This window comes from Sturnira hondurensis, unplaced genomic scaffold (assembly GCF_014824575.4).
Source record: "Sturnira hondurensis isolate 20B ecotype Veracruz unplaced genomic scaffold, ASM1482457v3 Scaffold0004136, whole genome shotgun sequence".
NCBI lineage: Eukaryota > Metazoa > Chordata > Mammalia > Chiroptera > Phyllostomidae > Sturnira > Sturnira hondurensis.
Window position 1 is genome coordinate 22167307 of NW_028076767.1, and position 23591 is coordinate 22190897.

At 41.2% G+C, this 23591-nt stretch overlaps 1 protein-coding gene across 2 annotated transcripts in view; it reads left to right on the forward strand.

Moving 5' to 3' along the window:
• The window catches only part of RPN2 (ribophorin II), a 52879-nt gene that overhangs the window by 11696 nt on the left and 17592 nt on the right, over positions 1–23591 (forward strand). For both annotated transcript variants that reach the window (XM_037044022.1, XM_037044023.1), the window contains exons 3-9: positions 948–1043; positions 1584–1759; positions 5533–5608; positions 6637–6771; positions 9092–9268; positions 11922–12040; positions 13051–13156. In XM_037044022.1, the coding sequence (XP_036899917.1) occupies positions 948–1043; positions 1584–1759; positions 5533–5608; positions 6637–6771; positions 9092–9268; positions 11922–12040; positions 13051–13156 (885 nt within the window). The remainder of the gene's footprint in view (positions 1–947; positions 1044–1583; positions 1760–5532; positions 5609–6636; positions 6772–9091; positions 9269–11921; positions 12041–13050; positions 13157–23591) is intronic.

The following is a 23591-nucleotide window of genomic DNA, read 5'->3' on the forward strand; positions in this document are numbered from 1 at the left end:
GGGGTGCGATGAAGCTGGCACAGGGAGTGAGGGTCAGTCATAAGCACATTTTATGCTATATTAGAAATGTCTATCTTGTTCTGAGGGTAATCATAAGGAACAACCCAAAGGTTTTAACAGAAAAGTAAGGTGGTAATATTTGTACAGTATTCTGTAAAGCTCCCTCTTGAAGCACCATGCAGAGTAGATTGCGTGGCTTAAGACCAGTTAGGAGATGATTGTAACAATGTGGTCACGAATGGCAAGGGCCTGAAATAAGCCAATGAAAGAGCGAGAGGGTGGGTGTTGGGTCTGAGAAATGAAGAGCAGATAGACTCGATGGGGTTGGAGGGTAGGGAAAAGCCCAGACTGAGTCCCTGGTGGCTGTTTTAGGTAATTGTGTATATGGTAGTGCCCATGCATGAGCAGGACAGCCCAGGTGAAGAAATGAGGGTTTCAAGGTTGTTTTAGACGTGTTCAACCTGACTTAGCTTTGTAGACGTCTATGTGGAGACCCCTGTGCAGTTGGGATCCAAGGAGGCACTCCGCCACTTACCAGCTTTGTCACCTTCGTTGGACTCCTTACCAACTCAAGGCCTCAGCTTCCTCTTCTGTTACCTGGTGGTGATGTTGTCCACCACACGGTCCTTGTGTTCATTAAGAGGAGCAGTGTCTCGAACACCCAGCACAGGTTGTAACCAGAGCAGGTGACCGGGCAAGTGATTTCTTTCCTCCCTTTCTAGGATTCACAAGGCCTAGGGTGCCTTCAGGTTTGTCATTCCTTCTTTGAAGTTGGCAGTTTTGGGTAATACAGTGTTCTGTGGAAAATATTTAAAAAACGAAATCTTGTATAGCTCATACTTAAAGCCATCATAGATTTTTTAGAATTTTGTCATCCAAAAACCACAGATGCTTTTTCCAGTCACCATGTATATCACCACTCATCACTGACTTTTTCCTCTTTTTAGAAAGCCTGCGCCTTCATTAAATCAAACCTTGATCCCAGCAATGTGGATTCCCTGTTCTACGCAGCCCAGTCCAGCCAGGCCCTCTCAGGCTGTGAGGTGAGTCCAGCTTCCTACATTTGTATTTACCTTAAACTGTAAAGTATGTTTTCGAAGGAGGATCATGTCAGATTTTTTAACAATAAAATTCATTAGTGAGAGTGGGAATTCCGTTTTTACGATTTTTTTCTTGTAAGGAACTATAGTTTATTTTTCCCCCGAGTTCTCAGTTTTCATTAACTTTAAATAACTTTTTCCTATAGTGCCTCTTCTGGGAAGCCTTGCTTTTTCTTTCCGTCTCCTTTTAACATTTAAAAATGTTCAAAGTAAGGAAAGAATACCCCACACCGGATTTCTGGAAATCAATTTTATTGAAGATGGAAAACCATATATTAGACAAGTGATTTGCAGAATCTTCTGAAGTGTTGTGTTAAGGTTTTAAAAACATTTAATTCTGGTGTCTGAGAAGTTGAGGGGGAATGGTCACATGCCAGGAGGGTAGGGTGACTTTGGCAGTTGCTCTGTGTGCCATCCTTGGCATGCCTGCCACTAACTGCCCGCACCTGTTCTAAAACTCTGTGTCTGCCAATCCTTTCCCAGATCTCTATTTCAAATGAGACCAAAGATCTGCTTCTGGCAGCTGTCAGTGAAGACTCGTCTGTTTCCCAGATCTACCACGCGGTTGCAGCCCTGAGCGGCTTTGGCCTTCCCTTGGCTTCCCAGGAAGCACTCAGTGCTCTTACCGCTCGCCTCAGCAAGGAAGAGACCGTGCTAGCGTGAGTCATCATCTCGAGGGTCCCTTGGGCTTCATGTGTGTCGGGTTCGTCCTGAGAGGGTTCATCCATTGGTTCAGCAAACACTTTCTGGGCAACTATTGTGTGTGCCAGGTGCTCTGCTCAGCACTGCTAGGTGTACTCTTGCTAAGACAGGTAAGGGCCCTGTCCTCGTGCAGCTCACCTAGACACAGTCTTCTCCACGCTGCTCAGGCAGAGAGCAAATACTGAGTCAGAGCAAAACCACGCTGCCACGTGAAGATGAAGTTGCCTTTTGAGGTTAGAGGCTGAAGCAAGGGTAGGTGATGAATGAGGAAGAGTGAAGCCGGTGAGCCACGTGGGGGTGTGTCTCCATCTTGTTTTGAGGCTCGACCAGGGCACAGTGAGCTGGGCAGTGGAGGCTCTGCACTGAAGGGGGGCTTATGGGATCCTTTGAAGTTAGGAGAGACAGCACCTGGTGGAAGAGGTGGGTGCTCAGAGGGGAGAGTGTTCTAGAAATCAGATTCTTCTGCTCTGCAAAAGGCTTAGGTGAAGCGGAAGTGCCTTAGAGGAAAAGAACTTTGAGCAACTTTCTTATTTATTGTAAATTGAAGTGTTAATAACTGATAAGACATTTACTAAACTTAAAAGTGGTAATATATATAGTTTTTTAAAAATCCTGAAGCTCCTCATTTAAAATAGTATATATAGCCCTGGCTGGTGTAGCTCAGTGGATTGAGTGCAGGCCTGCGAACCAAACGATTGTGGTTCGATTCCCAGTCAGGGCACATGCCTGGGTTGCAGGCCAGTTCCCAGTAGGGGATGCAGTTCCTGGCAGGGGGCACACAAGAGGCAACCATAAAATGATAGCAGTAATCTGTGCACCACAGAATGAAGGTCAAGATTAAATGAGCTTCATATATAAAATGAGACCAGTGATTTTCACATCACAGAATGAAGATCAAGGTTAGGTAACATATGATGAAGAGCCTAGTGCGGTTCCTGGTTCTTCGCAATCCTGCAACAAATGGAGCTCCTTCTCCTCTCAAGCACTTCCTTCTTAGATCCTTTTCGGAGGGAGCTGATTACTCCCTGGGCTGTATTGTAGTTATTTCTGTATTAGATTGTAAGCTTCTTTATTTGCAGTGCTCATTGAGCCTGGTGCATAGTAGGTGTCCAACAAAGAGTTAATGGAGGCTGAAACTGTACTTTGGTGTTTTGAATCTCTTACAGAAAGCTTGCAGGCAGGGAGAGCACACACTTGGGCTCAGACAGAACTGTGTTCAAATACAGACTCTTTGATTTAATGCCTCTGTGACCTTGAGCAGGCTGTTCCCCCCGCCCCCAAGCATCAGTGTTTTCATTTGTAAAACAGAGATGACATCTGTCTCACAGGGTTATTGTGAAAATCCAACTGGCAGGGTGCCTTATATAATATTACTACTAATTTGCCCTATTTATTGAAATCTGATATAAATTAGGACTCTTCTAAATGGGCCTTCTACATTTAAGTGGACATATTCTAGAAAATGAATTTTCATAAACTTGTCTAGAATGGGAAAAAATTACTTACAGGTTTGAGTGAACCATCTGAAAAGATGCCATTGTGTTCTCCCATGACCCGTGTTCTTTGCGTCATCTGCTGAGGCGGGGTCTTCGTGCTTAGCGCCTTAATACAGTATTCCAGAGAGAGAAATTACTGCTTGGGGAATAAGTAATTAAAGCCAGTGACAAAACTTTTCAAATGCCAAGTGAATTAATTTCATTCTAGGAACTTCTGAGGTTGTTACCAGCATGATGCTCACTTATTCCGAAGAAGAGAAAAATGATACTTTAATTGAAAAGTTTCTTCTAGGGTACACCAACAGTCTTACCTGGGCTCAGCATTTATCACAGGCAGATAAATTAAGGCTTCGTTTTCTCAAGTGCATTATAGCAGCAGACATCCCACGGGAGTCATTGAATACTTCAGAGCTTCCCTCCCCCTGAATTGTGACTCCTCTGTTTTCCAGGTTGTCATCCTAATGGAATTAGTTTTCCATGGAGGGAATCTGGATTGTTAAGATTTTGATGAAAGCAGACAAATTCTCTACATTCCCCAACACGCTGATTTAATAAATGGTACTTTTACACAAAGGCCCGGTCCTCTCTTGGGAATTAGGAGCTGTTCCTGGGTTGAGCGGCAGTCCGCTTGACCACCAGGGGTTCTCAGCTTTTCTTCTTTACTCAGAAAAGCACCATTTATGTTTTCTAGTTATTTGCAGTGCGAGAATAGACTCTAATAAAAAATCTTATGTGCACATACATACCTACCTTAAAAAGTGTATATTTTTATTAGCTGAGTCACCCCAATGTGTTTAGAAAAGTTTATCTTATAGAAATACACTTACAAGCAGATAAATACATGAATTAGCCATAATAAGATAATGAAATACTGACATATGATACAACACAGACGAGCCTTGAAAACAAGCCGAGTGAAAGGAGCCAAACATAAAAGAACATATATTGTGTGATTTCACTTATATAAAATATCCAGAATAGGTAAACTGATAGAGACAGAACACAGGTTGGTTGGCAGTTGCCAGGGGCTGGAGGGGGGGGGGAGAAACTGCTAATGGGCACAGGGCTTTGTTTGGTTTAGTGGGCGTGTTGCGGAACTAGAGAGGTGGCGATCGCGCAGCCTTGTGAGTCACACTGGAGGACACCGAATTGTTCACTTTCAAGTGGCTAACTTTGCTGTGTGGATTTCACTTCAATTTATATATATGTTATATGTGCGTGCACATGTATATGTGTGCGTGCACACATATGCACACACACATACATATATTAGTAAGGGTGACCAGTTAACAGCATTGTGTGCTGTAGTAAAACATTTGTTGTTGATCAGTTGGATATAACTGTGGTATAGCTAAGCGGTGAAATGCTGTGTCATTGTTAATAACAATGAAGTACATTTATATGTACTCATGGAAGGGTGTATACAATTATTATTATTTTTATACAATATATTAAGTAAATTGGAGAATGGTTATCTTTTGGGGTAGGTGTGACAGGAATTGTAACTATCTTCTTAAGGAGTGTGTTGTTGCATTTTTATAAAAATGTACTTTCATAGTCAGCAATAAATGGTAGGACAGTAAGAGAGACCAGACTGGTTTTGGAACCAAGCCTTCCAGTCCCCTTACCGTGTTCACTGCCTGGGGGGCGAGTGGCCGCCAGGTCCCCCAGCAGGCGGTGAAAGCCGTGTTTGCGGAGCACTCCTGCTCATGCTGCAGTCCTATGATTTCGGAAAAGTTGCTCCACATTCTACCCAGCAATGTACATGTGTCGATTCTACACTATTTCTTTGGTCTTCGAGTAAGAAAAGTAGAAGATTAACGGGCAGTCAACTTCTGCCAAGTAGACCTCAGTGGAATGGAATCCCGTTCTCCTTCAGAGTGCCTCTTCAAACCTAGTCTGGTCTCAGCGTTCTGTAAGTGATGCCATTAGGAACAAACCAGATTTTCAGAGGGAGAGAAGCCTGTGCTCCCTCTCGTCCCTGTGCCCACAGTACTTCTTGTGGGTCCTGTTGCACAGATTGCCTTCTGTCTCGCTGTAATGATCTTTACTGAGTACTGCTCTTGGTCACATCCTTCCCAGTGAGATTGTAAATAAGTCCTGTGGAGGCTGAGACTGTATTATACTTCTGAAGAGTAAGAATGGGGTGTTTGTGAAGGTGTCTTAGTACAAGAAGGGGTGAGTGGATGAAAGGAGACTTGCTATTCATTTGGGTTCTACTCTTTACCTTCCAGAACAGTCCAGGCTCTGCAGACGGCGTCTCACCTGTCCCAGCAGGCTGACCTGAGGAGTATCGTGGAGGAGATTGAGGTGTAGATTTATCTTGCCAAAGGAATTTTCCAGCTTCTGTCTTTGAAACGCTTTAGAAGAGCCTTACGGATAGATATGCATGATTTGTTACAGCCGGTTACATTTCTTTTCATATTCATGGCACACTTACTGTATCACTTACTGTTCTCTGTATCACAGCAGGGTCCTAGGGAGCACTTGTTAGGCCAGTATAGTTACCACATCAGTTAGACAACTAAATACTTTTCCAGCCTTTTGTAGTTACAGTTTCACAGGCTACAGATTTTTTTTAGAGCCTAAAAATGTGAAATTCAAAATTTTTGCTGCCTCTTACTATTTTGTAATCTCAGGCAAATTATTTAATGTCTGAGCCTCAGTTTCCTTCGATGGTGGTTTTATGAACAGGTGAGGTTCTAAAGTGCCTAGCACATAATAGGTGCTCAGCCAGTTGTCACCGTGGTTTTGTATTACAGCTCTGTCCTCTCCAGGGTCCAGGACCTCCCGCTGTTCAGAGACTGCTCTCAGGGACTGCATAGCCAGTGATGACAGGCAGTCCAGACAGGGTCGACACGGTGCTCCATGGGCACATTAGCTGCCTCGTCATGTTTGTTGCCCAGGAGAGCAGTAGGTCTCTCTTCATCCTTAGAGCATTGAGTAAGGAAGAGAGATGCTCATCTCTAGTTGTATCCAAATGGGTGAGCATGGGGTCCATCTGTGTCTCAGTGCTTCCCGGGTGCACTACAGCCTGGCCCACAGGCCTGCCCAGAGCAGCTGGTGCGTTCAGTGCCATGAGTCCTGGGCTTGGACTGGAGGGCAAAGGGTTAGGGAGGCACGCTTGCAGAGCTGCAGAAGACACTGTTCTCTTCAAGCGCCTGTTCAGTGTACTTTACTCTCCGCCTAAACACCGTTTTTGGAGAAAGACTAAGTGACTGGGGTGGTCTCCACATTTAGAGTGAGGTTTCTCAAAACTGTCTGCACTGAGGGGACAGGGATGCAGCTCCTTTTTGCTATCACGTGACTTCCAGCCTGCTTTTGTTTTGTTGTGGCAGGACCTTGTTGCTCGCCTGGATGAACTGGGAGGCTTGTATCTGCAGTTTGAAGAAGGACTGGAAACAACAGCGTTATTTGTGGCTGCCACCTACAAGCTCATGGACCATGTGGGGACTGAGCCATCAATTAAGGAGGTGCCTGTCTAACAGTTCTCAGGAGTGAATCCCAGAGGAATTGTTGACCTCCTCTGCTCAGGATAGCTTTTTTTGTCATGTGTTTGTGTTTTGTCAAACACAGAGGGCTGTTAGTTAGCCTTGGATGTAGTCACTCAATGTCTTAGATTAGGCGTTGAGAATGAGAAATAGAAAGATGAAATGCCTGTCCTCGAGACACTGGTTGTCAGTGGGAAACACAGGTAAACAGACTGTTACACTTGCTTCCTGTGGGGCACGAACAAGTCATGAGGTAGCCACGAGAGGGCCAAGTGTATTGCTCTTGTTTCACTTGCCTTTTCTTCCTGCTAACTCCTGCTTGTCTTATAAATGCTTTCCATATTGGTGGCCCATGCAAATCCTCTTTCTCTTGAGAAGTGCCCTGTACTTAAAAATTGCCTGTTCTCCCTCCCCCCTCATTGAGCAGTGGCTAAATCTTAGCTAATCTTTGCTGATTGACATAGTTCACCGAGAAGCCTGTGTCGACCAGACATCCACCGGAAGTTAATTCTTTTTTTCTTTTTCAAGAGGAGCTTGTTAACCTGAAAGAACGTGTAGCTGGAATGTGTGTGGGAGGTCCTTTGGATTAGGACCCTCTTTGTACTCCTCTTGGTGGGAAAGTTACCACCCTTGATCTGAAGGACTTAAAGTGCAAGCTGCTGCTGTTCCAATTTTAGGGGAAGAGATTTGGGTTTCAAGTTAGAACTTTTCATTTATTTTATGCATTAGGAGTTTTGTGCTGAGTTTCTTCAGGTAAACAGTAAATACTTACCTGTCTTGGGTACTTTGAATTAATCTCACACTTTCTGTGGAAGACATGATCTAATAATTCATGTATTGACATTCTTACGTTGTCTTTTCCTTTATCCTAAGTGTAGGAGGTCTAGAGACATCATGGTATCTTTTAACTTTTGTTTTGGGTTAAAGTGCAAGAATGTAGGCCTTAGGATACAAATGTTCTAGGAACTCTTCGACACAGTATGTTAGATAAATTGTATTTTTCTTTTTTTTAAATTTTATTTATTTATTTATTTATTTATATAATTTTTTAAATTTAATTCTTGTTCAAGTACAGCTTTCTGTCTTATATTCCCAACCCTGCCCGCCCCCCGCCCCATGCTCCCCATCCCCCTCCCATTTCCACCCCCCACGCTTAGTTATTGTCCATGTGGCCTTTATACTTGTTCATGTGAGTCCATCCCTGTATTTTTCTTATATAGCTTAAACTTCTTGCTTTATTCCCAAGCGTCTAGTGCCAGGTATTTGGATGGAGTAATTTTGTTGTCACTGCTTTTGCCATAAGCGTTCTGCTGAACAGTCACCCATTTTAACATGTCATCAGCCTAGTGATGGAAAAATGTAATTGGTACAATTAAAAGAAAATTATTTCATGTCGACTGTGAATAACACTGTTGGGAACAAGGGAGCTTTTTTGTTAGATGGTAGATTTTAAAAAACAAAACTGATTGAAATGGAAAATGCTTCCTCCTAAGTAAACAACCTCCAGAATTTTAATAATGCCATTTAGGTTTCGCTTTTTAAAAAATTGCTTTCAGTTCTCTCCTCTAAGCAGCTCATTAGTTCTTAATGGAGAGTTATTTTAGTTTCTCTCTAGTGTATATTTTGGCTATAAGGCTTGGTCTTGTAAATACAGACTTAACTCCAGTGTTCTGCTCAGAGGTGGTCTGAGAGGGGAGGTGGCTGGGCGGGTGAGCGGAAGCAGGAAAGAACCTGTTTTACTGAGGGAGGAACTTTGGAGACAGACAGACTCACATGTGAATTTTGGTCTTGCTTTTTTTTTCCTGTTATAACTTCTAGGGGTTACTTAACCTCCTTTAGACTCAGTCTCCTCATTTGCAAAACATTGATAATATCAGTCTTTTCAGGGTTTTTGTCAGGATTTGAGTTAATGCACATAAAGCATTTTTCACGGTGCCTGGTACGTATAGGTAATGAACAAATGGCTACTGTATATATATTTCATAACATACTTTCATATCTCAGTAGTTATCTAGAAGTACTTTGCTTTTGTCTAGTAAATGGTGGGCAAGTAAATGCATGAATTTCATTTTATACTAGAAGATGGAAAAAATTACAGACAAATGACCAAATCCAAGTTTTAAACTTAAATGCAGAATATTTGCTTCTTCTCAGTCCATCGACTTGGATAAGTGGCTAAAAGACCTTCCATGTGAACACCTGGAAACACAAGGAATGACTTGAGCCAGGTGGGGAGGAAGGGCTGGCTCTCCTGCCTTTCTACCAGAGGGAGATCTCAAACCGAGTTTCCCTTTTCTTTCAGGATCAGGTCATCCAGCTAATGAATACAATCTTTAGCAAGAAGAACTTCGACTCACTCTCAGAGGCCTTCAGTGTGGCCTCTGCTGCCGCTGCGCTCTCCCAGAATCGCTACCACGTGCCGGTTGTGGTTGTGTCCCAGGGCTCTCCTTCCAGCACTCATGAACAGGCGATCCTGCGGGTATGACCTCTGTGCCCAAAGCAGACGGCCCTGATTACTGGTTCCAGTGTCGGGTTTTCAGAAATCGGGAGACCGCGGCACAGTCATTGTCACCCCATGAGGACATCACCATTCATGTAGAGCAGGGCTCATTCCCTTACCCTGGAAATGGGATATGACTGTGGGGGAGGCTAGTCACAAAACGCCTCAGAGCTATCAAAAAGTGTGCTTTTTTGTTTTTAAAGATTTTATTTTTATTTTTAAAATAAAAATAAAAATAGAGGGGAAGGGAGGGAGAAAGAGACAGAAACATCAATGTGGTTGCCTCTCACGTGGCCCCCACTAGAGACCTGGCCTGCAACCCAGACATGTGATCTGACTGGGAATCGAACTGGCAACCCTTTGGTTCACAGCTTGAGCTTAATCCACTGAGCTACACCAGCCAGGGCAAAAAGTGTGCTTTTTAATAGAGAACTTTAAATAACAAGGCTTTCAATAAGTTAAGTGCAAGAAAATTGCATTTCTGGGTTTATAACTCCAATTGTATTGAGAAGTCTTGCTTCTAAAATGCATTTTTCAGTACCAAAGCTTTCTAAATACATTACTTTAAGCAACTACTTAAATTCCCAAGTAATTTTCGTACTTATAGTTGTTAGAATTAATGTCAGGTCTCTTCCTCACTGGCACTGACTGTATTTTTCTGTCTTTTCATTTCGTGGTCCTCCCTCTCTCAGCAGTGAGCACGGACGTCTCTTTTGTGCTAACTCCAAATAGTGCAAATGCACCATTTTTAAATTGGCTTAGAGATTTCTCTCAAATGAGATTTTTGTTGCCTTTGTTTAGAAATTGTTGATAAGCTAAGCTCTTTATAACAAATGAAGTGATTTGCCTTGGCCAGTGTGGCTTCGTTGGTTAGAGTATTGTCCAGTAACTGAAAGGCTGTGGGTTCGATTCCTGGTCAGGGCACATGTGTCGGTTGCAGGTTCAGTCCCAGGTCCGGGTGTATACAGTCTCAGCCCCGGGTGTATACAGTCTCAGCCTGGGTGTGCGCAATACCCAGTGCAGGCGCCCACAGCAGGCAACCAGTGATGTTTCTCCCATCAGTGTTTCTCTCTCTCCCATCATTGTTTCCCTCTCTTCCTCTCTCTAAAAAGCAATGAAAAAAATGTTCTCACATGAGGATATAAAAAAGAAGAAAAAAAGAAATAAAGTAATTTATGTCTAAGCCTTGGGGTTCCACCGACATAGGACAGTTCCATCTGTCCCATCCGCTCTACTTCGGTGGCTTCTACAGACACTCTTGAGGAAGTGCCCTGCACTTCAGATGCCTCTCTTCTCACTGCTTACAACCTGCATCCCCTCAGTGAGAAGCAACCTAATTAACGTAATTCGCCATGCACAGGGGGTGCTAAGAGAGCACAGTAGGAAAGGTACTGGTTTTGAAGATAGGCTGGGGTTTGAGTCCTAGACCAGTGATTTATCTCTAAGAGTTTATTTATTTGCTTAGGAAGGGAGAGAGAGGGAGAGAAACATCAATGTGAGAGACAAATATCAACCAGTTACCTCCTACGTGCACCCCGACCAGGGACCAAACTCGCAGCTCAGTCAGGTGCCTTAACTGGCAATTGAACTGCAAACCCTTGCTTTGCAGAGCAGCACCCAACCAACTGAGCCGTACCAGGCAGGGCATAGATTAGCTGGTGTGCTGGAAGAATTTTTAAACATGCAGTACCTGACTATTTAGTCAGGGGCGCTGACCTCTTTTCCCTTAGATTGTCAAGTGAAAAATGACAACAGACAACAGTAGCTGTCTACTGTGAATGCATCAATATTATACCTATTTTTTGGTCAGATTGGCAAAAAACAATATATTTTTTGGCATGCTGTAGAATTTTAGTAATTAGTTTATGTGTGTCATGAGGTGAAAAGGGTTGAAAATTGCTGTCCTAGGCCAACCACTTAACTGACAGCGTGGCCTTTGGCAGTCCGTGACCTCTCGTGGCTGCACGTTCTTCCCCTGTAAAACAGAGAAATGCATCTATTTCTGATGATTGGCGGAAGGGTAGGTGTAAAGGACCTGGCCTCATACCTGGCAAATAGTTGACTCTCGGCAAATGATAGTTATCAGTGTTATCCATACTTCTTCAACTTTTTCATTGCCCATATCGCCCTGAAGTAGTTCTCTTGCTAATTAAGAAAAAAAATTTAATTATAATCTAATTTGTATTTTTTTCACCACCTGAGGACATGCTTATTGATTTTAGAGAGAGGGGGAGAAAGTGAGGGAGAGAAACTTCAGTGTGAGAGAGGAACATCAATCAGTTGCCCCTTGTGCATGCCCCAACCAGGAACCTAGGCATGTCCCCTGGCTGGGAATCGAACCTGTGACCTTTTTTTGCTTTATGGGACGACATGCCAACTACCTGAGTCACGTCAGTCAGAGCTAGGGTTTTTTTTATTGAAAGATACTTGAGTACAGTGGCCAGAACAGGGAACAGAAAGAAGGGAATATAACTGCCAGTCATTCTGTTTCTTGGGACCCTAGTTTTCTTCTCTGAAAAATGAGATCATGGGGCAGGGTCACCTTCCCCCCTTCATTGGATAGGGCACCCCAGAACAAACCTGTATTCCCTCAGCCTTGGTTGCTACAGATAATTTTAAAACTTGTTTCCAGTTACAGGTCACCAATGTTCTGTCCCAGCCTCTGACTCAGGCAGCTGTTAAACTAGAGCACGCTAAATCCGTTGCTTCCAGAGCCACTTTCCTCCAGAAGACCTCTTTCACCCCTGTAGGGTAAGTCCTGGGCATGTTTCATGCGGTGCCAGCAAACCTGTTTCGGAAAGTTAGCTTGCAGCCAGTATAACCGAGATTAATGTGACTATTACCAACATCATAAAACCAAATTTACCCAAACTTTGGTCAGTTAAATTTGACCTTCTGATATCAAAGTCCTGCATTTGTCTCTGTCTTTTCATTGTTATATAAGTAGCCAGTTTTAAATTCACTATTTATGGGTTTTCTCTGATGCGTAATACGTGTTTATTGTAGGAAAAAATGTGGAAAAGCACAAAAAAGGAAATATAATTCACCCATAATTCTACCACTTAGAAATAACTGCTGTTAACATTTTGCTGTCTTTTTTCTCAGCTTTTTTCTGTGGATATAAATAATTTTAAAAATTGAATTAAGATTGTGCTTTATCTATAACACTGTGTCATGGCCATTTTCCTCTAGGATTAAAACTCTTTTATATTCTTATTTCTAATAGCTACATATTGTTATGTAAATTTAAAAAATTAAAGGTAAGTTTTATGTGAAACTGTTAAATGTTAAATTAGTAAGTTAATAAGATCAGGAACTGTGAGTTTTAGAAAGTGCATTTCTTAGGCAACCATAAAGACAGTATGTGAAATAAAAATAAAAAAGCAAAATCACTTTTAGGAATGATCAGTGGAATGGTGAAAGATGTTGGAGATTTTGCTGTGTAGCTACAGTTAAGAATTCCCCCCACACACAGTCTTTTTTTTAACATAGTGGGACTCAGTCCTGTAGACTCAGTTGTTTGGTATTTAATTGTGGAGGGCTACCCCAGGGAGGTAGGATTTTAGGGGCTGAGAGGGGAAACAAAGGATAAGAAGACTTTTGAGACTTGAAAGAGGTGATTTTTTTCTTGTTTTGATGTTTTCCCCACATCAGAATCAGAAGGCCCATCTCCAGGAGTGCCTCCCTTTGCAGCCAGCCACTTGTTCTAGTCGTAACTTCCCCGTGTGAGCGCTTGTTAACGCCGCTGTCATTCTTAACAGGGACGTTTTTGAACTAAACTTCATGAATGTCAAGTTGTCCAGTGGTTATTATGACTTCTCTGTCAAAGTTGAAGGTGACAACCGTTATATTGCAAATAGTGTAGAGGTAAGAGCTTTTCTTGTCATCGCTGTTGCCATATTAATATATCCAAAGAAATGACGGCATAGGCACATGGCATTAATTGTGTGATATATAGACTTTATGACCAAATTAACGTGACTGTGTTAAAAGAGGGGTGGGTTTGCAATATGCTGTTTGACGGACTTAGACAAGAACTTGATCATGGCGAGTTTTCTTTTATTTATAAATTATTAATTTTCCATTATAACTTAGCATTACTATTTCACATAAAATTTGGAAAGTAGAAAAAATAAAAACCACCCATAATTCCACTGAGGCACAAGTATTCTTAAAATATGCTGGGTGGTAGGCCTTGACAGGTTTAGAACAACAGTATTTGATGCTTATTAGGCAATGAAAGCGTGAAGTGACAGCACTGTAGTGAGCTTTCGGGATGAAGTACAAAAGAAAATGGGTAACCTTTCGTAACGAAATGTGCTTCAGATGTTTGGCTGACGCCAGTTGTGTTAAAGATCCAAGTGGTTTTAGGACGGAAAGCGACGCTTCATTTACCTGATGCTTTGTGGAAATGAGGTAGTGCACATTAGTGGTTTTCTTAGCTAAATGAAGTTTACCCCTTCGGGCACTGTGGCTTTCATTTTAACCTTTGCGGGTAGACGTTTACAATGAATTATGCATTGTCCTACTCCCTTAAACTATGTGATATGGTTTAGCCTTTTCTTACTCTGAATTAGGATTGTTTCGTATGAACACTTTATTGAATGCCTGTGACATGAAAAGCATAGTTCTGTGTGCTTTTTTTGTACATTATTTTATTCTTAGAATAATCCCAAGAGCGGGGTGGAGTCATCTTTATTTCACAGATGAGGCCCAAAGGGGTAGAGTAACTTGTCCAAGGTCATCCAGCCTGTGCCTGGGTGGATCCCCTGCACAGTACCAGTTGAGTTAGTGTGCCCTGCTGAATAGAGAGCGAGCCTGGAGCCTGCAGAGTCCTGTGCAGCTCCGGCAGGCGGCCTTTTCATGACATTGCTTTCTTCTTTTCGGCTTTCATTTCTCAGTGTTTCTGTCCCTATTCTTTGCTGCTTCTGCTTGACTGCATTGTCATGCACTCGGTTGGGTTAGGGGAACTTTGAGTGGTACTGTGCCTTTCCTGAATAGTTAAATATATGCTGTGTGTGGCACCTCTTTTCTCCACCATCAAATCCCATTTTCTATTCACTTTTTTAAATTAAATTTTTTCATTTTTTTATTTTGAAATAATTTTAATCTTAGGTTGCAAAAATGGTGTGAATAATTGCCATATACCTTTTATCTAGCTTCCCCAACTTAACATCTTACATAAGTAATATGATTATCAACACCAGGAAGTTTATACTGATAAAATACTATTAATTAGTCCATAGGCTTTCATCACAGTTCTACCAGTTACCCCGCTAATGTCCCTAGGATTCAACCTAGGGTCACCATAGTTCTTCAGTTGTCATGTCCCTTTAGCCTTCTCCACTTTAGGGAAGTTTGTCCTTTAGGACTTGGACACTTTTAAAGGGTACTTGCTATTTACTTTGTAGAATGTCCTTCACTTCGAATTTGTCTGAAGTTTCCTTATGATTAAATTCAAGTCATACATTTTTTGCAAGAATACTCCAAAAATGAGTGTGGTGAAAGTGGTGTCTGCTAGTTTTCTCCACTGTGAGGTTGCTGTTTTTCTTAATGAAGTATATGGTGGAGTGATACTGTGATCTAACAAATACCCTGATGATCTTGCCTGCAACAGTTACTGTAATACGGCACCTGCCAAAGGTGGCTTTCTCTTTCATTTCTTTTACATTTATTAATTAGAATTCTATTGTAAGTGAAAGCCGTCCCTCCCCATTCATTTATTTATTCAATTATTTACAACACTTTGAACTCACGGCTATTTATTTTACTCTGTAGATTATGATCCACTACTGTCATTGATTTTGTTGCTCGTGTTCTCCCAGGTTTGGCCTTTGGAGAGCTCCTCAGGCTGGCTCCTGTGGCCCTTTTTTTTAGTGATAGGACAGTGGGCGTTACTTACAATGGGAAGGTCACATATTTATATTTGAAGTTTGGCAGAAAGGAAGATGTTCTAGTCTCTAGCCTGTCTTCTCTCTACCTCTAGTCTCTCTGTCTTCTCTCTGCCTTGTTTCCAGCCTTTTGGGGCGTGAGACATCTGATCGCAGTTCATTCACCAACACAAAATTTGGATAGGAACTGTTGTAGTATGTACCTTTAACCTTTAAAATCCAGATTCCTGCCTTAGGAGGCCTTATTGGCAACTGAATACATTAAAAGGCAGACATTTTCTTTTTTGTCTCAAAGCCCTTTGTTCTTCCTTCTTTAAAATATTCTTTTCTAAAGAATATTTTATTTATTTATTTAGAGAGTGGGGAAGGGAGGGAGGAAAAGAGGAAGAGAAACATCAATGCGTGCTTGCCTCTCTTGTAGCCTCCACTGGAGACCTGGCCCACACCCCAGGCATGTGCCCTGACTGGGAATTGAACCAGTGATCCTTTGCTTCACAGGCCCGTGCTCAATCCACTGAGCCACACCAACCAGGGCTACCTTTCCAGTCTTGATAACAACGTGTCCAGTTGTTGGCCATCCCTCACGGTCGTTTCACCTCTTCCTTTCCACTCTGACTCCAGTCAGTCACCGAGCCTGTTCGTTTCACCTTTGAATATTCTTTGCATGAACCCTTCGTTCTTCAGTCCCAGTGTTCCTGCTCGGGTAGAGCTCTGTGTTCTCTGTTTAGACTGATAAGGTAGTTTCTAACTAGTTTCATTGTCTTGATGTCCACCCTTTTCATTTTCCGTAAGTGTCACTAGAATGTAAAATCATATTGGTCCTCTGTTTAAACATTTCTTTGGTTTCCTATAATCTATGAGTGAGGTCTAGACTCCTCAGCGTGCCTAGAGGGTTCTCCACAAGGCACATGTACATGCTTCAGTGTGGGGGTGCATCCCCATACCCTCAGCTCTGGCTGCTCTTGACTGCAAACTGGTCCTCAAGCGCACTCATGCCTTTGGACTTCTCTTGTTTCCTCCACCAGTGCTCTTCCCCTTCCCTGCTCATTTACTGAACTATTCATCCTGTGAGGTCCCGTTTAAATGTTGTCCCTTCATCTGTGCTGCCATAGAACTTCATTTAAATTTTATTTTTTAGTATGCACTATTTTATATACACAGAAAAGAGCAGAGAGTTAAATTTAAGGTCTTTGTATTCCTCAAACACTTTTTCTTCCCTCTTTCCCCAGATTTGGGGTTTATTGTTCCAGTGCCAGTTTTTACATTTCTGCTACATATATTGTATGTATTTTTAAATAGCATATTGCATTGATTTGCATCTTTTCAAAATTTATATATTACATTATACTGTATGTTCCTTTTGCAATTTGCTTGTTTTCACTCAGTATTTTATGACAGCCATATTTATACATGTAGAACTAGAGCTGTATGCATAAATATGGGTAATTATCATAAAAGTAATCCTTTTGTAAATAAATCAGATTTTATTCATTAATTTTTCTATATTGTCAGACATTTAGATTTTCACTGTTGCAATCAGTGCTGCTGCCAACATCATTAGTGCATTTATCCTTCTGCGTGCTTCATCTCGAGCAGTGATTTTCAGTCTTTTACACCACATGACACACCTGCACTAATTACTAAAATTCTGCGGCACACCAGGAAAATGTATTTTCTGCCAAAAAAAATAAGTATAATTTTGATTCATTCACACCATAGGTCTATAATTGTACTGAAAAAGACTATTGTCTCTTTTCTTTTTTGACAATCTAAGGGAAAAGAGGTCAGTGCCCCTGACTAAAATAGTCAGGTATTGCAAGTTTTAATAATTCTTGTGACACACTATTGAAAAATCACTGAACGTGAGCGAAGTTATGGGATGACAGGGTGTGCTCATCTTCCAGCTTTATTAAGTATTGCCAAATTGCTCTATTCTTCATATTCTTACCAGTATTTGGTATTAATAGTTGTTGATGATTTAGCCGTGAAATGGTGTTTTGTTGTAATGTTTTTCCTTGGCTACTGGTGAGATTGAAGATCTTACTTTATTGGACATTTGGGTTTCCTTTGTTTGTTATTCTTTTGGTTTATTAGTCTTATTTATTTATTTATCTATCTTTAGAGGGGAAGGGAAGGAGAGAAGGAGAGAAATGTCAATGTATGGTTGCCTCTCATGAGTCCCCTGCTGGTAACTAGCCTGCAACCCAGGCATGTGCCCTGACTGGGAATCGAACTGCGATCGTGTGGTTCGCACTCCCGTGCTCAATCCACTGAGCTACACCAGCCAGGGCTATTAGTCTTTTTTTTAATTATTCATATTTTAGCAGCTATATATATTATGAATACTAATCCTTAGTTATGAACATCAGATACCTTCTTTCAGTGTGTTGCTTTATAGCATCTTTTTAAAAAAATACTTATTTATTTTTAGAGAGAGGGGAAGGGAAGGAGAAAGAGTGGACTAGAAACATCAGTGTGTGGCTGCTGCCCATGTGTCCCCCACTGGGGACCTGGCCTGGCATGTGCCCAGGCATGTGCCCTGACTGGGAATCGAACCAGCGACCCTCTGCTTCACAGGCCTGTGCTCAATCCACTGAGCTACACCAGCCAGGGCACTTTATGGCATCTTTTGATGCACAAAAATTAATTTCAGTGAAGCCTAATTAAAATTTTTTTTTCTATACTTTTTGTGCTTTTTCTTTTAAAAAATCCTGTGCTGCTCCAAGGTCAGAAAGATATTCTCCAATATTTTTCAAGTTTATTTTTTATTGTATTTTTTCCATTGCCATTTATGCCCCTTGTACCCTGCCACAGTCACCGCATTGTTGTTCATGTCCGTGCCTCCACTATTTTCTAACAGTGTTTGAGTTGTTTTCACTTTATAAAGTTTATTTTTCGTGCCATACCTTTTTACTTCCTGTCTATAATTCTTTTTGCATCGTATTACTATTGTTTGCTTCTGTGTTGCTCCTTCATTGGGTTGGGAATGCCTTGTGGGTGGAGACCAAATTTACTTTTTCTGTGCTTTTCCTCACATTCCTTTGTAACTGTGTTTTCTCACATTCCCTTCTAACTGTGGTAACTCATCATCTAGGGCTGAGCCTTTACCCTACACAAAGTAGCTTTGCTTTTTTTAAATAACTTTACCGAGGATATAATTGTGCAACCATCACCATTATCTGATTCCAGAACATTTTTGTCACCCCAAAAAGCAACTTCAGGTCTAGTAGGTTCTCCTCTGTAGGGATCCATCCTCCTCCTGGTCCTGGCAACTACTAATCTACTTTTTGACCCCATGGTTTGCCTGTTGGGGACATTTCATATAAATGGAATTATATAATATGTAACCTTTGTGTCTGGCTTTTTTTACTTAGCATAGTATTTTTAAGGTTAATGTTATAGCATTTCTTGGTACTTATTTTTTATGGCTGAATAATATTCCATTATATGGATATATCATATTTTATTTATCTATTCATCAGTTGGTGTACATTTAGGGTATTTCTACTTTTTGGCTAATAAATATTGATGTTATGAGCATTCACATGCAAGATTTTGTTTAATTACCCGTTTTCAGTTGTTTTAGGTGTATGCCTAGGAATGAAATTATTGGGTCGTGTGATAATTGTATTTTACTTTTTGAGGCACTGACAAACTGTTTTCCAAAGTTGCAACATTTTACATTCTCTGTAGCAATGTAGGGAGGTTCTGCTTTATAAACACTTAATTGTCTTTCTTCCCCCCATTCTGGCCATAATAAGTGTGAAGATGTGTGAAGTAGTATCTTTCTGTGGTTTTGATTTGTATTCCCCTGATAACTAATGATATTGAGCATCTTTTCATGTGTTTCTTGGTGATTTGTATATCTTTGGGTAAATGTCTATTCGGATTCTTCATCCATTAAAAATATTTTTTTGCTCTTTTTATTTCTTCCTTCCTGACATGTACACCTCTTGCTTTTTTTCCCTAATTACATTTTTTGTCTTTATATTCTTATGACTTTTTTTTATTTTCTGGCTATAAGTCTCTTATGAGATACATGATTTGCAAATACTTTCTCACAGTCTGTAGGCTGTCTTTTCCCTTGTTTTCTTTTGAAACACGAAGTTAGTTTTGATGAAGTCCAGTTTGTTTATTTTTCTTACTCTCCTTGTGCTTTGTGTTATATTTAAGAAACCATTGCCTAATCTAATCTCAAAAGATTTACTTCTGTTTTCTTATAAGAATTTTATAGTTTTAACTCTTACAATTAAGTTTCTGGTCCATTTTGAGTTAATTTTTTAAGTATTTTTTTATTGATTATCCTATTAGTTTTCCCAATTTTTTCCCCTTTATCCCCCTCTACCCTGCCCCCACAACCCTCCAGCATTCTCCCCCCACTTAGTTCATGCCCATGGGTTGCACATGTAAGTTCTTTGAGTCCTTTGTTTCCCTGTACCATTTTTATCTTTCCCCATCTATTTTATGCCTACTAATTATGCTGCTTCTTCTCTGTACCTCCCCCCCCCCCCCCAATTCCTCCCTTCCCTTCCCCACTGAACTCCCTCTGTGTGATGTCTGTTTCTCTGATTCTGTTTCTGTTCTGGCTGTTTGCTTAGTTTTTGTTTTAGTTGTTTTCTTTCCTTTTAGGTTCATTGTTGATAGTTATGAGTTTGTTGTCATTTTATCGTTCACATTTTTGATCTTTTTTATTCTTAGATAAGTGCCTTTAATGTTTCATATAGTAAGGACTTGGTGATGATGAACTTCTTTAACTTGACCTTCTCTGGGAAGCACTTGTCTGCCCTTCCATTCTGAGTGAAAGCTTTGCTGGACAGAGGAATCTTAGATGTAGGTCCTTGCCTTTCATGACTTCAAATACTTCTTTCCAGCCCCTTGTCTATAAGATTTCTTTGGAGAAATCAGCTGATAGCCTCATGGGAACTCCTTTTTAGGGAACTGTCTCTTTATCTCTTGCTGCTCTTAGGATTTTCTCTTTGTCTTTAATCTTGGGTAATTCAATGATGATGTACCTTGGTGTGTTCTTCTTTGGGTCCAACTTCTTTGGGACTATCTGAGCTTCCTGGGCTTCTAGAAGTCTATTTTCTTTGCCAGATTGGGGAAGTTCTCCTTTATTATTTGTTCAAATAAGTTTTCAATTTCTTGCTGCTCTTCTTCTCCTTCTGGCACCCATATAATTTGGATTTTGGAATGTTTCAGGTTGTCGCAGAGAATCTCATCTCAACCTCTCTTCATTTTTTTGGATTCTTGTTTTTTTGTTCTGATCCAGTTGGATGTTTATTTCTTCCTTTTGTTCCAAATTGTTCCTATGAATCCTGGTTTCCTTCTTGTCACTGTTGGTTCCCTGAATATTTTTCTTTATTTCATTTTGGGTATCTTTCATTTGTTTTTTCATTTTTTTGACCAAGCTCAATCAGTTCTGTGAGCATTTTGATTACCAGGGCTTTAAATTCTCCATCGGTTAGGTTAGCAGTGTCCTTCTGGTTTAATTCTGAGGTTTTGCTGTGTTCTTTCACTTGGGCCATATTTCTTTGTCTTCTTGCACGAGATAAGTTGTGAGGGGCGGGGCCTTAGGCATTAACCCTGGCAGGGCAACCCTCTTTGCTCTGCTGCCTGTGTGGGAGGGGCCAGAGGGAACAATGCAAGCCCACCTGCTTGTCTACGATGCACTTTTGAAGAGACTCCTGAGTCAGACTGGTAGTATCTCCCACCACCGCAACTCCAGCTGTAGCCCACAGTCAGCTCTGAGTCTCAGTTTCCCCCTTAAGTCACTCCCTTCTTCGCAGCTCGTGGGAGCTTGGCAGTCAGCCCCGCCCCTCAGCCGCCTCACCATGGTTTGCCCAGGCTTCTCTGAGTTTTCCACCTCTAGGGATCCCCTTACCGGTCTCATTGTTCTGGTTGATTTTTTCTTTAATTCCTTGGTTGTTGAAGTTCCATGCAGTTTGATTTTCTGGTGCTTCTGATTGTTTATTGATTTTAGATTGGTTGTTATCCTCCTTTTGGTTGTGAGAGGAAGTGAAGGGTTTCTACCTATGCCTCCATGGAACTCTGAGTTAATTTTTAAAAAGATTTTGTTTATTTATTTTAGACAGAGAGAAAGAGAGGGAGAGAAACATCAATGTGTAGTTGCCTCTCATGCGCCCCTTACTGGGGGCCAGACCTGCCCCGAAACCCAGGCATGTGCCCTGACTGGGAACCCAACTGACAACCCTTTGGTTCGCAGGCCCACGCTCAATCCACTGAGCTACAGCAGCCAGGGCTGAGTTAATGTTTATACGCGGTGTGAGGTATGGGTCTAACTTTCTTCTTCTGCATGTTGATAGCTAGCTGTCCCGGCACCAGTGGTTGAAAAAAACCTCTTCTTTCCCTATTGAATTGCCTTTGTGTCTTTGTCAAAAAACAGTTGACTAGACTAAAAGAATTAATTTCTAGACTTGCAGTTCTGTTTCATTAGTCTGTATTTTTATGCTGTTCTTGATTACTATAAAAGCTTGGCTTTTTCTGCAAACATCAAGTCTGGTGTTTAAGTGTTTCTGTGGTTGTTGGGGAAATTATCTAAGTACAAAATAGCAGAAATGGTTAATAGCTGTTATTCATGCAATGAAATAAGCCCCTATCGAAGCCCTTGCTGCCCTTTTACTTCGCAGTGATAGAGTATACATTACACAGTCTCCTCTCTTCCTCTTCATTGCGTTAGAGCTTTATATGTGTGTTTGTGTGTGTGCATGCTGTGACCTCTTGCACCTGTGCAACTTTATGGTATAATTTCAGTAATGGTCACATTTATAGCCTTAGAGTGGCTCAGCAGGTCCTGTTTACTCTCCTGAGAGATGCTTGACATTGTCCAGAGTACATTCAAGGTGGTTTGGTGTGGAGGGCCTGTAATAAACACTCATTGACATTGGAATTGCCTGTCATGGGGACCATGGGTGTTAGAACTATCTTTAGCATTAATTGCCCCTAATGCACCATCATTTTTGACAGTAATGAACTAAACAGGGGGCTATTACTCAGCAGAAAGACTGCATTTCCTGGAGTTAAAACATTTTTTGAGGTGTATGTGGCATGCAGCGCAGGCAAAGAAAGGACTTAATATGACTCACTGCAAAACAGGCTAAGCTGCATTTAAAGTGGCTGAACAACGCCCTTTGACATTATGAAAACTAACCCTGCAGCGTTCATTTAAAGGAAGAAGCAGCTAACCAACAGGGATCCTACCCTGAACCCTTTATAGCAGAGCTCTGAAAAGAATTCCAGTGATTTTATTTCTCAGTTTGCTTTAAAAGCATAAAAAAGCTTTTCTTTTTAATGTTTTCAGAGACCCATTTGTAGTAAGATTTTAGGAGCAGAAGGACTTGTTTTAAGCTGTTCCCTATTTAAGGACAGCCCTGCAGTGTTTCTGTGCAATAAAGCTGCAGCTTAGGGGGCCTTTTGGAATTAGGGTGGAGAGCAAACCCAAAATGCCTCGAGTTCACTCCACTTTGCCATTCCATGTATCTGTGTTGTTCTGGAGTGCTTAGGACGTTTTTATAGCAAACACACAATTGAATCTTGATTAGCAAGCCTTAGTGACCATGTTATTGTTGCAAGTTTGTAGTCAGGATTCTAAATGAAAACCTGAGGAGTCTTACACAAATTTTTAGACATCAGTTTGTATATGTGTATCTGCTGAAAGGGAGAGTAATTATTTTTAAAATCATATTTATCAGGTGCCACTTTTTAATACTAAAATGTTTATAAAGAAGGTACATAGCACACAATCTCATTGCTCAGGTAATACCTACTTTTAAAAAAATAGGAGTAAAATATGCATGTAGTTAAAAATTTCGAGGTACCAAAAGGTAGATAATGACATGTAAGAGCCTTCTCTCAAACCTCAGTCCAGACCTCAGAGGGAATCCGTTATGAACCGTGCCTGTCTGCACAGCCTTTCCTACTAACACAAAGGGTGCATTCTGTAAGCAGTTGTAGTCTTTGCTTTGCTTGCTTTTGTCACAAAGTGGAAGCTTCCAGCTTTCCCCTTGGGGGTCAATCCAACTTGATGGCCCCCCACTCTCCCCACCCCCACAATAATTCACCCAGTTGCTTAGACTTGGTGATAGGCAGTGGTGTTAGTATGGTTCTGCCAGTAGATGGTTGTACATTCAGAAGCAGGAGTCCATAAACACCTGTTCTTTTGAATTGCTCCACAGTAATTCATAGGGTACATGTACCATTATTTTTTTAACTTTTCTCCTCTTTATGGACATTTAGGTGGGACGATGGTTTTAAGATCATATTTACATATTAAATGAGTGAGTCTTTAAGAGAATGAATGACAGGAGTGAAGAGAAAATTATTTAGTTAATGTTGATGAAGAATACAGAGTAACTATGAAGATAGATTACTATCACTATTTAACAGCATGGGGT